Here is a 16,234-nt window from a genome sequence, read left to right as displayed (position 1 = left end):
ACAGTCGTACTCTCTGTAACACCCACGTAAACAGGAAATACAAATACAAATGATTCACAGAACCTATGTTGCAATGTTGTTCTTTGTGTACATAGTTGAAGGAAGAATTGATGCTGCATAGTGGCTATTCCCTGGTGATGTATGTGATGACGGCTATCATAGTTGTGTTGTGGACCTCAAGTTTGCAGTGTATCCACGACTGTTTTCAGCCTTTTCATAACGTTTGTAATGTTTGGGTCAAATCCAATTTTCAAGTTTATACTTTCTTTTGGCCGACAGGTTAGTTATTTTCGGGAAAATTACAAATCATTTTCAGTTTTAAAACCAGCTAAATTAATTACTTCTCCTGCTTGTACTTACACGACACTAGTTTTCAAAATGCCAGCGCTTAAGAAGCTTGTATAATTATTATGGTCCTTGAGAAAGGAAAATATGTTTCTTTCTCGTGTTTCATTTTGTCTAGGTTAATAATTTATAAGTTCAGCTCTCATCTTGCAAACACATACGGAAGAACTCTCGCTTAGAACGTCTATTTCCAAACAGACGTAATACACCTAATTGACATCCTGGAATCTGGGTGAAGAAATTTCCGCAGCAGAGTGCAGAGTTCCCGGAACTCATTACAGGTATGCCCCTAATTATAATTATAAGTACAAGTGAACATCTTGTTCTGGGATATTGGTACACGGCACTGCAGTTAGTCATTGAGATTGTAGGTGGGACTGCATGACTAACCTTCGTCATTGTACCAACGTTGGTTTAGACCAGGAACTCCTGCGTGGCGAGGAAACGCTTTAACCACTAGGCGGGGTTCCTGTTGCCTGAGGCGCCGCAATTCCTTGTACAGAGTAGCGTCCCTTAGATGTAGCAGAAACCTGTGACCGTGAGTTCGAATCCCAGTTTCAACATAATGTTTCCTGGTTTGTCAGCACCATACACCTTATTGCGGGTTTCATCAAAGTGGTAAACGTCTGAGACCTGCATCGCTTGGGGGTTTTCTCCCACGTGAAGTTGACACACCGTCATATATCTGACATAACAGTTCAAAGCGGTGATACACAAAACTCACTCCTGTCACGTAACAGCTCGGTCCTAGGACAGCTAAGGCTGATAAATATGTATCTATCAAGAAGATTACTCGATAGGAGTCTGAAAATGTACGTCCTGTGTCACCTCGGGCATTCGTCCCATTTAAACTGGCACACGGTGATATCACTGAAAGCATGTTCTAAACGTGCATGTTAGTATATAGGTGTTGTCATATTGCAAAAGTCCAATATGGCTGACCGGGGACCAAGAACATGGGCAATATGAAACCATTCATTTAATTGAGTACCTAAACTATAAATTTCCATGTACAAATATCCTAGTTAGCAAGCTATCGCCTTCGGGTGGGACTGCAACGTAAGAAATCCAAACGGGCAAAAGCCGTACTGGCCCGGCAAAGCCATATTGGCCCGCTCAAAACCCCTATTGGCCCGCTAAAATCCCGTATTTGCCCGCTCAAAACCCGTATTGGCCCGCTAAAATCCCGTATTGGCCCGCTCAAAACCCACATTGGCCCGCTAAAATCCCGTATTTGCCCGCTCAAAACCCGTATTGGCCCGCTAAAATCCCGTATTGGCCCGCTCAAAACCCACATTGGCCCGCTAAAATCCCTTATTGGCCCGCTCAAAACCCGTATTGGCCCGCTAAAATCCCGTATTGGCCCGTTAATGTCGTATTGGCCCGGTCAAAACCTGTATTGGCCCGCTAAAATCCCGTATTGGCCCGCTAAAGTCGTATTGGCCAGCTCAAAACCCGTATTGGCCCGCTAAAGTCCCGTATTGGCCCGCTAGCGTCGTACTGGCCCTCCGGTGCTACTATATAATGTGAGCCGATGTGAGCGTATTACGAAAGCGTAATTATTACATTACATCAACGTAGTGCTGCTCCTTCCCAGTTGTGAATCACCCCCGCACAGACGCGTTGCCGCACGAGCGGGCACGGAACTGTTCAACAGCCTGTGTATACGCGACACACAGAAGAATTTAGAGAACGAACCCATTCTCGTACGATATAATTATAGTTGAAAAACAACTATCCTTCGTGTTCCAAACCTGCGTTAATAATCCGGGAAAGCCAGCTCGTTGCACACAGCTGGTTCGCCCGAAGGGTGTATTTGTGTATGAATATTTCACTCCATGAAGCTCGAGGGTAAGAGTCTGAACCCCGGCGAAGAGAACACGCGTGATATTGAAATTAACTTTCATTTCTTTTACTGCTTCAGGGCACGAAAACTAAATTGGCTGTTATAAGTGAATCCTTTTTCGACAGCTTTACACACATAAAACATCATAATGAAGAAAAACTTTATGAACAAGTTAGGCCGTTGGTTCTCTGTGCGGGCACTTTGTGAAACATTTACTCGAAAAGAATTTGTCATCAGCCAACGCTGACGGCCAAAGCCTATCTACAGAGAGCTTTCTTTTACAAGACGGCATGGTCGTATTGATGCGAGAGAATGAATGAAATGGCATGATTTGATTTTAAGGTCACTGTGACATAATGGTACCGAATGAGGTTCATTCACCATCACTATGTCTTCTACCATCATGACCGAGCTTTTCTAGTCCGCCCGTCCAGGATATTTGGAATCCTTTCGGTTCGTCCTTCATCACCAGCTGACTCGTTTCCTGAACCACAGCCTGCATTCCAGACTTGAGCATATGGTCGGTGTTGGTTATCCAGCAATAATATGACGTGGGAGCTGGCTACAGTCAGTCATCCAACTAGCGTTCTAATTGTAGATAAAGAATGCCTGCATGAGTCGGTCTTTGCCTGGTTGTGGCGATGGGGTAGCCTTGTGTTCAAGCCTCAGCTCGTCACGTACAACCTTGGGCCTGCATGAGTCGGTCTTTGCCTGGTTGTGGCGATGGGGTAGCCTTGTGTTAAAGCCTCTGCCCGTCACGTACAACCTTGGGCCTGCACGAGTCTGTCTTTGCCTGGTTGTGGCGATGGGGTAGCCTTGTGTTCAAGCCTCAGCTCGTCACGTACAACCTTGGGCCTGCATGAGTCGGTCTTTGCCTGGTTGTGGCGATGGGGTAGCCTTGTGTTCAAGCCTCAGCTCGTCACGTACAACCTTGGGCCTGCATGAGTCGGTCTTTGCCTGGTTGTGGCAATGGGGTAGCCTTGTGTTAAAGTCTCTACCCGTCACGTACAACCTTGGGCCTGCATGAGTCGGTCTTTGCCTGGTTGTGGCGATGGGGTAGCCTTGTGTTAAAGCCTCAGCCCGTCACGTACAACCTTGGGCCTGCATGAGTCGGTCTTTGCCTGGTTGTGGCGATGGGGTAGCCTTGTGTTAAAGCCTCAGCCCGTCATGTACAACCAAGTCCATTCCTGCATGATGTCCCTACCCGTGATGGAACTTGAATATTTCTAATAACGGCATCAAACTTTGCCCATCTGGTGATTTTCGGGTTGTTTATGGAACGTTCTTCAGGAAGATGTGCATGTCATCGTATCCCAGTTGTGCGGATCGATGCTCATAATACCAATTACTGGATTGTCTGGTCCCGACTGCAAACACACAAACACACAAACAAACTTTATGAAGGTGTTCATGGTGTTCTTTATGAAGATGTACACGGTGTTCTATATGAAGGTGGCTACGGTGTTCTTTATGAAGGTGGCTACGGTGTTCTTTATGAAGGTGTTTGTGGTGTTCTTTATGAAGAAGTTTGTGGTGTTCTTTATGAAAAAGTTTGTGGTGTTCTTTATGAAGGTGTTCATGGTGTTCTTTATGAAGGCGTTCACGGTGTTCTTTATGAAGATGTACACGGTGTTCTATATGAAGGTGGCTACAGTGTTCTTTATGAAGGTGTTCATGGTGTTCTTTATTAAGGTGTTGATGATGTTCTCTATGAAGGTGTTCATGGTGTTCTTTATGAAGGTGTTGATGATGTTCTCTATGGTGTTCATGGTGTTCTTTATGAAGGTGTACACGGTGTTCTATATTAATTGTCCATGGTGTTCTTTATGAAGGTGTACGTGGTGTTCTTTGTGAAGGTGTTCATGGTGTTCTTTACCAGAGTTTGAAATCACTCTTGCTCAAAAACAACAAAACATACATGCATGAAGTAAAGTGTATTGATCAATATGTATCAACATATTCAACACTGAAAATGACAATCATACCGCGACCGGGAATGACGTCAGAGCCCCCCAAAGTTGGGTGTGGTACAAAACTCGAGCTTTCAGAATCGTGGACAATAGGCAGAGTACATAAACAATCGCTCACGTTCAATAACAAGTCATTAGTAGCGTGTGTGACCACCAAATGCCTCAATACACGCAACAACTCTTGGACGCACAGAAAAAGTCAGTCGTCTGATGAGGTCACGTGGGATTTGACGCCATTCTTCTTGGAGGGCCAAGATCAGTTCTTGCCGGTTGGCTGGAGAGTGTGGTCGTTGTCGAACACAGAGGTGTTCTATGGGGGAAGTCCAGAGGTGTTCTATGGGGGACATGTCGGGTGAGCGTGCAGACCACGACAGAACGTTGATGTTGTTGGCTGCGAGGAAGTTAGTGTATGGGCTCTAGCGTTGTCATGCTGATAAATGACACCACGTGGCTGCTGTTGGAGACATGGTAGGACAACTGGACGAAGAATGTTATGCATGTAACGCTGAGCTGTCAAGTTTCCGTCAACGATGACCAGCGGTGTCCTCTCCTGCCCACAGATCCCTCCCCACACCATGACACTCCCTCCACCATATAGTACGACCTCCTGCAAGCAACACGCCGCCGTTCGTTCAACCCTTCGGCGGTAAACACGTTGTCTTCCATCAGCTATAAACATACAGAATCGACTTTCGTCAGTGAAGACAACCCTCTGCCAGTCACATCGTAGCCAACGTCGTACAGTCCGGGCCTATCTCAATCGCAGACGACGATGTTGCGCTGTCAATAGCTGTCCTCTGTGTGGTCTAAAAGCCCTGATTCCATGAGCCCTGAGTCTCCTGGCCACTGTCTGTCGACTAACCCTGTGACCTAAGGCATTTGTCGCCGATGACGTCACTGTCAGGAAGCGATTTCGGAAGTGCAAGGTACGCAAGTACCGGTCATCATGGGGCGTGGTTACCCTGGGTCTGCCTGTTCTTGGCCTATCAGCGGTCCGCCCTGTCTGTCTGTAACGTTGCATCAAGTTGGTAACGGCAACACGGGAGCAACCGAAGGTTCGTGCAATATGGGCGTGGGTGGCTCCCATCTGTACCATACCCAAGGCTCGTTCACGTTGTTTCGACTGTGAGTCGTGGCATTTCTTTTGTGTTTTTTTATCACTGTGGATGTCTGACTTGCCGTTGCAATCGTTTTATACCCTTACCCGCACGTGCATTTGCAGTTGTCCGTGGTGCACGTGTTTTTCACTTTTTCGCGTGTTATCTCGCAAACATGTAACAGACGATTAACATTTTCTGCACACACTATTGTTGTATTTAGGTTATGTGTTTTAGATAGACTTCATCGGAAAAAAATTTATACTTTGTCTGAAATTTATATTTTCAGTTGGTTAAGTCTCTTTTGGACGTCAGTTTATGTTTGGATGAGTGTACTGGAAGAACCAACTCGCGACCAATGAAAGGACACTTTCCATAGAGAACCTTTGGCACAGGACGCTGCTGAATTGGGGTCACCTTCGTTACAAATCACCATCATAAGTGAATGAGGCTTCACGATCGTCACACCTCTACAACTACCCACCTTTCAAAACAACAAAAACAGTTCCATTACTTCAATTTATAGTCTTAACTCAAAGCTGGATTAAATTTACTGTTTTTGTTTTCACTATGTAGTTATAAATTTGTAATGTAAATCGCTATGATGTATTTATTCATGTATAGTGTGTGTGACAAGCGTGTATTCCATGAGATCAGAGTCGTCTACGTTGTATAAAGACCGTGTCATCCAGGCATCATGGCTGGATGTTATTTATGTTGATATAACAAGCTGAAAGAACCTATCAACATCCGTGACATCTGTTTCTGTTACGCATGACGGGGACATCAACTAGATCTTTCTACGGAAGAGTCTTCGTGCCACATGAGTACATATTTGTACCTCCTACAAGGAGCATGAGCCTGGGACCTAGCTCTACCTGCAACTGGTGACGCTGATGAGTGATATTTTACGCCGCTTGGGGCAATATTCTAGACCACAGCGGGGTACGCGTCGTCTGGGCGTGACGAGCGAAGACTGGCCCCCCTAGACCAACCCACCGCCCCAAACTGTTTTCATACTTTTATATACCTTGTTTATATACCTTGTGTAGAACATGGTACCCTACGAGGGCGATCTTCGTATCGTTGTCTGAGAGCAATGTATTGTTACCAGCTGGATTCCTTCTCAGCCTCCTTGACACTGTGGCGCCAGCAGAACAGAACACAGTCCTATTTCAGAATTCCATATTTCAGTCGTATCTAATCATTTCAGTTGATCTTAAAATGAACACGTTTCAATTATGTTGATTCTTTCATATCAACCCGAGCGACCTAGCGTTTCATCGTAATTGCTACAGCAAAACACAGGAAGTGTTTTATTCCCAAGAGATATCACTTCTGGAGAAAAAAACAGGAAGTAATCAAGGGACAACAGTATGTTCTTGTAACGACCACATCCTGCTGCTGTCACACTTCGTTATAGCTCTGGTTCTAACTCGCCTGTAGGTCTAATATCCCAGTGTGAATGTAGTATGAATGTATGACTTGAGTGAGTGAGTTGGGGTTAACGCCGCTTTTAACAGTATTCCAGTTATATCACGGCGTGTCAGCTTAATGTGGGAGGAAAGTCCGAAGTGATGCAGGTCTCAGACGTTGACCACTTCGGTGAAACCCACGAGCGCGGGTATGGTGCTGACAAACCTAGACAAACCGGGATTCGAACCCACACTTGTAGGTTTCTGGGATGCTCAAGGGAAGCAACTCTGCACAGCGAATCGCGGCGCCTTAGACGACTGGGCCACCTGTGTCCCCTGTATGACTAGAAGTCCAGTGTGAATCTAGTGTGAATGTATTACTAGAAGTCCAGTGTGAATGTAGTATGAATGTATGACTAGAAGTCCAGTATGAATATAGTATGAATGTATGACTAGAATTCCAGTGTGAATGTAGTATGAATGAATGACTAGAAGTCCAGTGTGAATGTAGTATGTATGACTACAAGTCCAGGGGATGTAGTATGAATGTATGACTAGAAGTCCAGGGGATGTAGTATGAATGTATGACTAGAAGTCCAGGGGAGGTAGTTTGAATGTGTGACTAGAATTCCAGTGTGAATGTAGTATGAATGAATGACTAGAAGTCCAGTGTGAATGTAGTATGTATGACTACAAGTCCAGGGGATGTAGTATGAATGTATGACTAGAAGTCCAGGGGATGTAGTATGAATGTATGACTAGAAGTCCAGGGGAGGTAGTATGAATGTATGACTAGAAGTCCAGTGTGAATGTAGTATGAATGTATGGTCAGCCTACAAAGTGTGAATGTGGTATGATTATATAACTAACTTACATAGTGTAAAAGTTAGTATGTCTAGCCTACATAGTGTGAGTTTAATATGAGTAGCCTTAATAACGTGTTTGTAGTATGACTAGCATACATAGCATGAATGCAGTATAACGGTATAACTAGCATACGTAGTGTGAATGTAGTATCACTGTATGGCTAGCCTACTTAGCGTGGATGTAATATCACTGTATGGCTAGCCTACTTAGCGTGGATGTAGTATCACTGTATGGCTAGCCTACTTAGCGTGGATGTAGTATCCCTGTATGGCTAGCCTACTTAGCGTGGATGTAGTATCACTGTATGGCTAGCCTACTTAGCGTGGGTGTAGTATCACTGTATGGCTAGCCTACTTAGCGTGGATGTAGTATCACTGTATGACCAACCTACAAATTATGAATGTAGTACAACGGTATGTCTAACCTACAAATTGTTAAAGTTAGTATGACTAGCCTACATAGTGTGAATGTAGTATGACTAGCCTACATAGTGTGAGTTTAGTATGATTAGCCTACATAGTGTGAATGTAGTATGACTAGCCTACATAGTGTGAATGCAGTATGACTAGCCTACATAGTGTGAATGTAGTATGACTAGCCTACATAGTGTGAGTTTAGTATGACTAGCCTACATAGTGTGAATGTAGTATGACTAGCCTATATAGTGTGAATGTAGGATGACTAGCCAACGTAGTGTGAATGTAGTATCACTGGATGACTAGCCTACGTAGTGTGAATGTAGTATGACTAGCCTATATAGTGTGAATGTAGGATGACTAGCCTACGTAGTGTGAATGTAGTATCACTGTATGACTAGCCTACTTAGTGTGAATGTAGTATCACTGTATGACTAGCCTACGTAGTGTGAATGTAGTATCACTGTATGACTAGCCTAAGTAGCGTGAATGTAGTATCACTGTATGACTAGCCTATGTAGTGTGAATGTAGTATCAGTGTATGACTAGCCTATATAGTGTGAATGTAGTATCACTGTATGACTAGCCTACTTAGCGTGAATGTAGTATCACTGTATGACTAGCCTACGTAGCGTGAATGTAGTATCAGTGTATGACTAGCCTACTTAGTGTGAATGTAGTATCAGTGTATGACTAGCCTACGTAGTGTGAATGTAGTATCACTGTATGACTAGCCTACGTAGTGTGAATGTAGTATCACTGTATGACTAGCCTACGTAGCGTGAATGTAGTATCACTGTATGACTAGCCTACGTAGTGTGAATGTAGTATCACTGTATGACTAGCATACGTAGTGTGAATGTAGTATCACTGTATGACTAGCATACGTAGTGTGAATGTAGTATCACTGTATAACTAGCCTACATAGCGTGAATGTAGTATCACTGTATGACTAGCCTACGTAGCGTGAATGTAGTATCACTGTATGACTAGCCTATGTAGTGGGAATGTAGTATCACTGTATGACTAGCCTACGTAGCGTAAATGTAGTATCAATGTATGACTAGCCTACGTAGCGTGAATGTAGTATCACTGTATGACTAGCCTACGTAGTGGGAATGTAGTATCAGTGTATGACTAGCCTACGTAGCGTAAATGTAGTATCACTGTATGACTAGCCTATGTAGTGGGAATGAGGTATCACTGTATGACTAGCCTACGTAGCGTAAATGTAGTATCAATGTATGACTAGCCTACATAGTGTGAATGTAGTATGGCTAGCTTACGTAGCGTGAATGTAGTATCACTGTATAACTAGCCTACGTAGCGTGAATGTAGTATCAATGTATGACTAGCCTACATAGTGTGAATGTAGTATGGCTAGCTTACGTAGCGTGAATGTAGTATCACTGTATGACTAGCCTACATAGTGTGAATGTAGTATCACTGTATGACTAGCCTACATAGTGTGAATGTAGTATCAATGTATGACTAGCCTACGTAGTGTGAATGTAGTATCACTGTATGACTAGCCTACATAGTGTGAATGTAGTATCACTGTATGACTAGCCTACATAGTGTGAATGTAGTATCAATGTATGACTAGCCTACGTAGTGTGAATGTAGTATCACTGTATGACTAGCCTACGTAGCGTGAATGTAATATCACTGTATGACTAGCCTACGTAGTGTGAATGTAGTATCAGTGTATGACTAGCCTACTTAGTGTGAATGTAGTATCACTGTATGACTAGCCTACGTAGCGTGAATGTAGTATCGCTGTATGACTAGCCTACGTAGCGTGAATGTAGTATCAGTGTATGACTAGCCTACGTAGTGTGAATGTAGTACAACTGTAGGCTTGTAGCTTGACAAAGTAACTATAGCAATGTGAAAGAATCGGATGATCATCAACGTCTTTTGAGTAGTATAGTATATCTGCATTGTGGATGCTCCAATAGCACACATGGCATCGGTATTGAGCCACCAGAATTCCGACACACAAACTTCACATGCCCCACTGACCTCAAGAAGACTCAACGATTCCTTTAAACGTGATCTTTGGTGAATAATGGAGACTCTGGGGGTTCCGTTACAGATTGCTGTCAGAGCTCTCGTGATAATGGATCGTGTGTTGCCATACTCAGAGAATTCATGTCTGCTGATCTGATATATGTTCCTAACTCCTGCGCAGCGCAGCCCGAGACACGAACCAATAGGATTTAACTAAGAATTGTTTGATTTAGTTATACTTCGAAATTTTATATTACCGACAATAAATATGGGAACTAATGATTTGAATGTAGCTCTCGTTGAGGTGTAAATTTACAAAAATACCGAGGCGTTGCATCTGTACGCGACATCTAATTACAATTAATTTGGCATCACGCATGAACAGCGCGTGGTTATCGAGGCCAAAGTGAGTGCGCCTTTGGGAGCTCACAATCACAAATACAATTTTGACTACGATAAAAGGGGGAGTGTGGGCGGGGAGGAGGAAGGGAGGAGGGTCTCAACATCCCAAATTGCCAGAAATCCTAGCAGTTTGTCGACGGCGGGACGGAGGATTTACTCACACCGTGGTTATCGGCAATCTCATTGTAAAACCCACCGTTGGATACTATCTCAGAGCAATTAAAACATTAAGGTAAGGTGGTATTGCATGGGAACGCTGGGTTAGATGTTCAAGTCTGTCACTCACTTTATCAATAATATCATGTGTCGTAATAGGCGGTGCCTCTCGGTGATGTCATGATCATCCAAATCGTCGAGGGGGTTCGACCTGTCGCGGAATACACGTTCTCGTCTACATACGTTTTTGGCTATCTCGTTGACTGAGCTCAGTATTTCCAAGTTACGCCAGTTATACACGCACGAAAGACTTACGACGGCTTTGTGAAACGGTACCCTGGGCGTGGCAGGCCTGAAAACGCCACCTAGACAAGATCGTCTCATTACGTTAATTGTACTACGCAGTAGACATAAATCTGCTGCTGTTATCAATAGAGAATTCAACAGGAAGGGGAGTTTCAACGTCTACCATTAAAAGTGGCTATGTGCAGCCAGTTAATAGCATGGCGTCCTGTGAAAGTTGTGACCCTAACAGCTTACCAGAGGCGGCCCCATATTGGGACGGGGTGTACGCCAATGGCTTTCCACAATGTTTTACCTCCGATTCACAGATGGCAGAAAACAGTGTTGGCGAAGTAGCGGCGAACGGTATGCTCGGGCAACAATTCTTGACCAAGACCCGAATGGGGTTGGTACTGTCATTGTGTGGGGCGGTATCACACATGCCAGGCGAACTAGTTAACTGCAAAATGACAATATCAGACCACATCGTGTCCAGGGCGTCTCAGATTCTTTCCGACGAGAAGGCGCGCGGACATCGGAATGGCCCTCTATAAGTACCCTGACATGTCCCAAAAGGATGTTCTCAGACGGAGAGTGTACGACCTGCAACATGACCCAGCTTGGGGCAGCTCTTCAGACGGAATGGCGGCAATACCAAGGGCAGCCACACGCACGTTAAACAACAGTGTGACATCAAGGTGTCGTGCATGTATACCCAACATGGTGGACACTCCAGATATTCATCTGCACGCCCGACATTTATCATCGTTAGGCCTTCACTATCATTGCATGAGTTTCCTATTTTTTACCTTAAGTATACGTATAACATAGGCCGTATCAATTAACTCTGTTTGTTTGTTTGTTGTTTAACGCCGCACTCAGCAATAGTCCAGCTGTATGACGGCGGTCTGTAAATAATCGAGTCTGGAGCAGACACTCCAGTGATTGACATCATGAACATCAATCCACGCAATTAGGATTCGATGACATGCACCAACCAAGTCAGCGAACCTGACCACCCGATCCCGTTAGTCACCTCCTACGACAAGCACAGTCGCCTTTTATGACAAGCATGGGTTGCTGAAGATCTACAAATAACATTGTCTACAGCAAATTACATATTTGATCTTCCCATGCTGGACACATATAGGCACAACTCATATCTGGCGCTGTGAGAGACGACAGAGTAGATGGATGTTGGCGTGACTAACTAGTAGACGAACTAATTATGTTAGATTCACGTATAACTTCAGACCACTCAGGAATGGACACCAATATGTTTGCGCTCATTGCAGTGTAACTGAGTGACTCCGCGTGAAATTCCAACACCATATTGATGTCCGTTCTTATACATATATAAGTCAGTAGTGATACAGTTATCAGGAACACAAACTGTAGACAACAGTATGACATCAGTGACATCCGGGAACAGCATTCCGCTGGTGGACGTTGCCTAATGTTTTCGGTTCATGAAAGCATAAACGCAAAGACTTTGGCTTTAATAACCAATCAAATTCCCTGAAATCAATTGCAATTTATTTATATTAAACTAATTTGTCTACAGACACGCATTATATCGTTAACAAAACAGTTGCTTTTTCGCTTGTATGCCTATCATACTTGGGAAAGTAAGTTTTTGGTCAAAACAAACCCTATCATAAGTTTGAAATAAGATCAGTAGTCTGATCAAGACAACATTCAAAGCCTCAGCAAAGGCTTACGGTGGGTATGTGGAGGACATTTCTGGGGTCCCCGCCGTCATATTGCGGGAATATTGCAAAAAGCGGCGTAAAACCATACTGCCTCACTCACTCATATCCTGCGCTGTGAGAGACTACAGAGTAGATGGATGTCAACGCGTGAAAAACGGACAAAGTATCAGACGGACTAACTGTGTCAGATTCACGTAGTTAGCCTTGTACCACATGTTCCCGTGCTTTATATCAGTTGAACAATTGACTTGCCTTTGCATGTTTTTGTAACGGTGGAGCAGGATACGATCGCCTATTCGCGAGCACCTGGTATCATCACTATGTGATAGTGATTCATAAACACATGATCGTGATAAAGTCGGAATCATGGTCTCTGCTTTATGCAGAGATTCTTTTGATTGTGGAAAGTTTTTTTGTGTGGCTTTCAACACCCCAAATAAGTTTAGTTTAATCACTGACATGCCATCACTTGATTAGATATTAACATATGTGGGAATATAGAAACATTCTTCGAAAGTAATTGTAACAATACGCCCTCAATTTGCTGGGGAGAGGTGTGTGTGTGTGAGGGGGGGGGGGGGGGGGGGGTGTTTGGTGGAATACTCAGAAAACAAATAATCAGTGTGCTGCAGCATACAGATCGACTGTTGTTTTATTAATGAGCGTGCGGTGCCCACGTTCACAAACTGACGCAGTCTCTCAGACCCCACCCCGTGTGTGTTTAGTCTATGGGTAATGATTACACCGCATTCATTGTGGCTCCTCTTTGAACAATATGGAGAACTGTTTTGTTTCCACTCCTTTTGAAATTGTTGTGGTGTTCTACCATAGGCGTGGTCGCGCATTCTTTGGAGGTCAGAGGTCAACGTCTGACTGTTTACAGTCAGTAGCACACATTGATTAGAATTAATTTGACGGAGGTATGTGTTAAATGTGACCTTTGACATTTGTGCATTTACGGCTGATGACAGTGAATTGGTAGGCACGTCCGGCCCTACACAACATTGCTGATAAATGGTCAAGTGTCATATATAAAACGATATTATGTACAAATGTCGGACTGTCAAAACAAAGGTCTACAGTGTCGTGTCTATTTATCAACGCTGACGCGCCACAACCACGGCCACCTGTTATCTATGTTCAGGGGATCATGTTGTAGGTAAACTGTGGTTATCGTTGTAGGGATGAATTCGCTGCCCGACTTTCGCCTTGAAGTCGTATTGAACAATTTGATGCAGATGCGTTTGAGTTGGGATATTCAGACATAAGATTCTATCAACCCACGTGCATTTCTATTCTCCTGCATCCCGTGAGGAAGGCCACGTCATGCATGTACACGTTGACGAGGTCGTAAATCAGGGAGAGAGGCGACAGCTGTAATCCCGGCTAATGCTGAATAATGCATTTTCTGTATGGAACGCTGGTGCTTCACAGTTCTCATAGTTCTCTCATAAGTGTAGTTCATACCAGTCGAGAAAATATATACAAATATTTTAGAACATATGAACCTGGCAGTTTTTACTAACAAATTGCCCGTATCATCATACGGTGAAATTCTGACTCTGAACCCGCTCGTTCATTCCGAATCTTTCTCGCAATATATATTGTTTCATTTCCTCTCTGTATAGATATTTACTGCAAAATATTCATGTATGTTTAATAGATATTCGTGTGCCATATGTACAATTCGTATGGACCCATTGTAAAAATGCAACAACATCGTTTCCTGTACTCCTGCAAGCAACCTGTCCATAATGTGAAGTGTTGACGGACATGAAACAAATGAACTGCCGAGAAGGTATAGTGAGTGAGTGTGTTTTACGCCGATTTAGCAATATTCCAGCAATATCTAGGCGGGGGACACCAGAATGAGCTTCACCCATAGTACCCATATGGGGAATCGAACCCCGGTCTTCGGCCTGACGAGCGAACGCTTTAACCACTAGACTACCCCACCGCAACCCCGGGATGGTATACACCCATGTTTGGTAGTGGCTTCAAATGAAACAAAGAATAAATTAATAGTTATTCTACGGTGGCCCATAAGGGACATGGAGTCTGTTTTTCAATATTTTGATATTTCACTTACATTTATGGTAACCTTTTGAAAATTAACACAATTTGTCATACAAATACAGTAAACTACGGTTATAATGAACACGCTTATAACGAACTGACGGATATAACGAACTTACTTTTTGGTCCCGACTATTTGCTGTAGTTATGCTGTATATATGCTTATAACGAACTACGGTTATAACGAACTAAAATTAGTAGTCCCTTTGAGTTCGTTATAACCATACTTTACTGTATGTGATAAATTATGTATAAAAACAACCGAGAACATGGAAAATGTACTTTCAAGTAGCCATAGAATCGCTGAAAAGTGAAGCGAAAATGTCAAAACTAAAATGAAAATAGAGAAAACTATTTCCACCGCGGTGGAAATAGCTTTCTGTATTTCATTTTAGTTTTTTACCTTTTCCATTTTAGTTTTTGACATTTTCATTTTAGTTTTTGACGTTTTCGCTTTCAATATCTACTTTATATATGATTTATCACATATTTGTATGACAAATCGTGTTAATTTGCAAAAGGTTACGAGAACAGTAAGTGAAATATCAAAATATTGAAAAACAGACTCCATGTCCCTTATGGGCCACCGTATTATTCGATGGCTTATCGAGTATCATGGGCGATATTGGGCCTTACGTTTGCAGTGTGTTGGCGACTGTTTCCAGTTTATATCAGTAACGTTTTGACAACGTTCGAAATTGTTCGGTAAAATCTAATTTCTATGAGTATTCTTGATTTTCCCTAGCGGTGTTGATGCTGATATTGATCTATGTGAAATGGTATGGGTTAGGAATAAAAAAAATGGCTTAAAATAGTTCACGTAAAATAAATTAGATCACTCTGACATTTATTGACGAGCATTCCTTGTTTTTTTAATACCGAAATAGACGGGCCTTCCACACGGTCGTGAAGTTCCAGTTTTGTACTTATCGCAGCATCGCGAATGTTTGAATGTTTGTTCAAATGTTTGGCATGTTGGTTGTTTGTCGGTTTGCCCTTGAATTTATCTTTGTGTTCAAAGTTCCTACCGTTTGTTGAAAAGGCAATATTCTACAGACGGTAACAGGAATAGTTCCATACATGCTATATAAAAATAGTATCCGACTGCTGTGGTCGCGTATGTCTTATTATAGCTCTATCCATTGAACCCATTTAATATAAGTACATTTGTACAACGTATTTCTGTGTTAAATACACACGTGTAATAATCTCGTTTATTTTCCTGATACAATCAGTCAGAAGGAAACCTTTACATAATTAAAACTTTAACTTCATAACTCGTCCACGCCCCCGTAAAGGGGCTGTTACTTCACTACGTGTGCGTATCATGTGAACAGTCTAGTACCAGAACAGACCCGTTGAGATCTGGGTTAGAATAGGTCTGCAGCAACCAATGCTTGTCGCACGAGGAAACTAACGGGATCGGGTGGTCAGGCTCGCTGACTTGGTTGATTCGGGTTATCGTATTCCAATTGCGAAGATCGATGCTCATGGTCAAGTCTTTGAAAGGCATTTGGAAGTGATACACATAAGGAAGAAAATGTATGGATGTCAACTTCTTTATCATGAGGAACACAACGTTTCGGAGTATATACTTACTCCTTCATTTAAGAATTGACCTTCACTTTCTGTGAGTT

The 16,234-nt window shown here is 43.1% G+C and overlaps 1 protein-coding gene across 1 annotated transcript; it reads left to right on the top strand.

Moving 5' to 3' along the window:
* Positions 1-3,589: 3,589 nt before the first annotated feature.
* LOC139444491 (uncharacterized mitochondrial protein ORF4-like) lies at positions 3,590-4,021 on the top strand. The gene has a single exon (XM_071225450.1). It carries the CDS (start codon positions 3,590-3,592, stop codon positions 4,019-4,021), a length of 432 nt encoding a protein of 143 aa, XP_071081551.1.
* Positions 4,022-16,234: the final 12,213 nt, after the last annotated feature.

Source organism: Haliotis cracherodii, unplaced genomic scaffold (genome assembly GCF_022045235.1).
Source record: "Haliotis cracherodii isolate W230 unplaced genomic scaffold, xgHalCrac1.p SCAF_10, whole genome shotgun sequence".
Lineage (NCBI taxonomy): Eukaryota > Metazoa > Mollusca > Gastropoda > Lepetellida > Haliotidae > Haliotis > Haliotis cracherodii.
This window is presented reverse-complemented; position numbering and strand designations above follow the sequence as displayed.

Coding starts and splice junctions, on each gene's coding strand:
- LOC139444491 (XM_071225450.1), top strand. CDS start 3,590: ATGAAGGTGTTCATGGTGTTCTTTATGAAGATGTACACGGTGTTCTAT.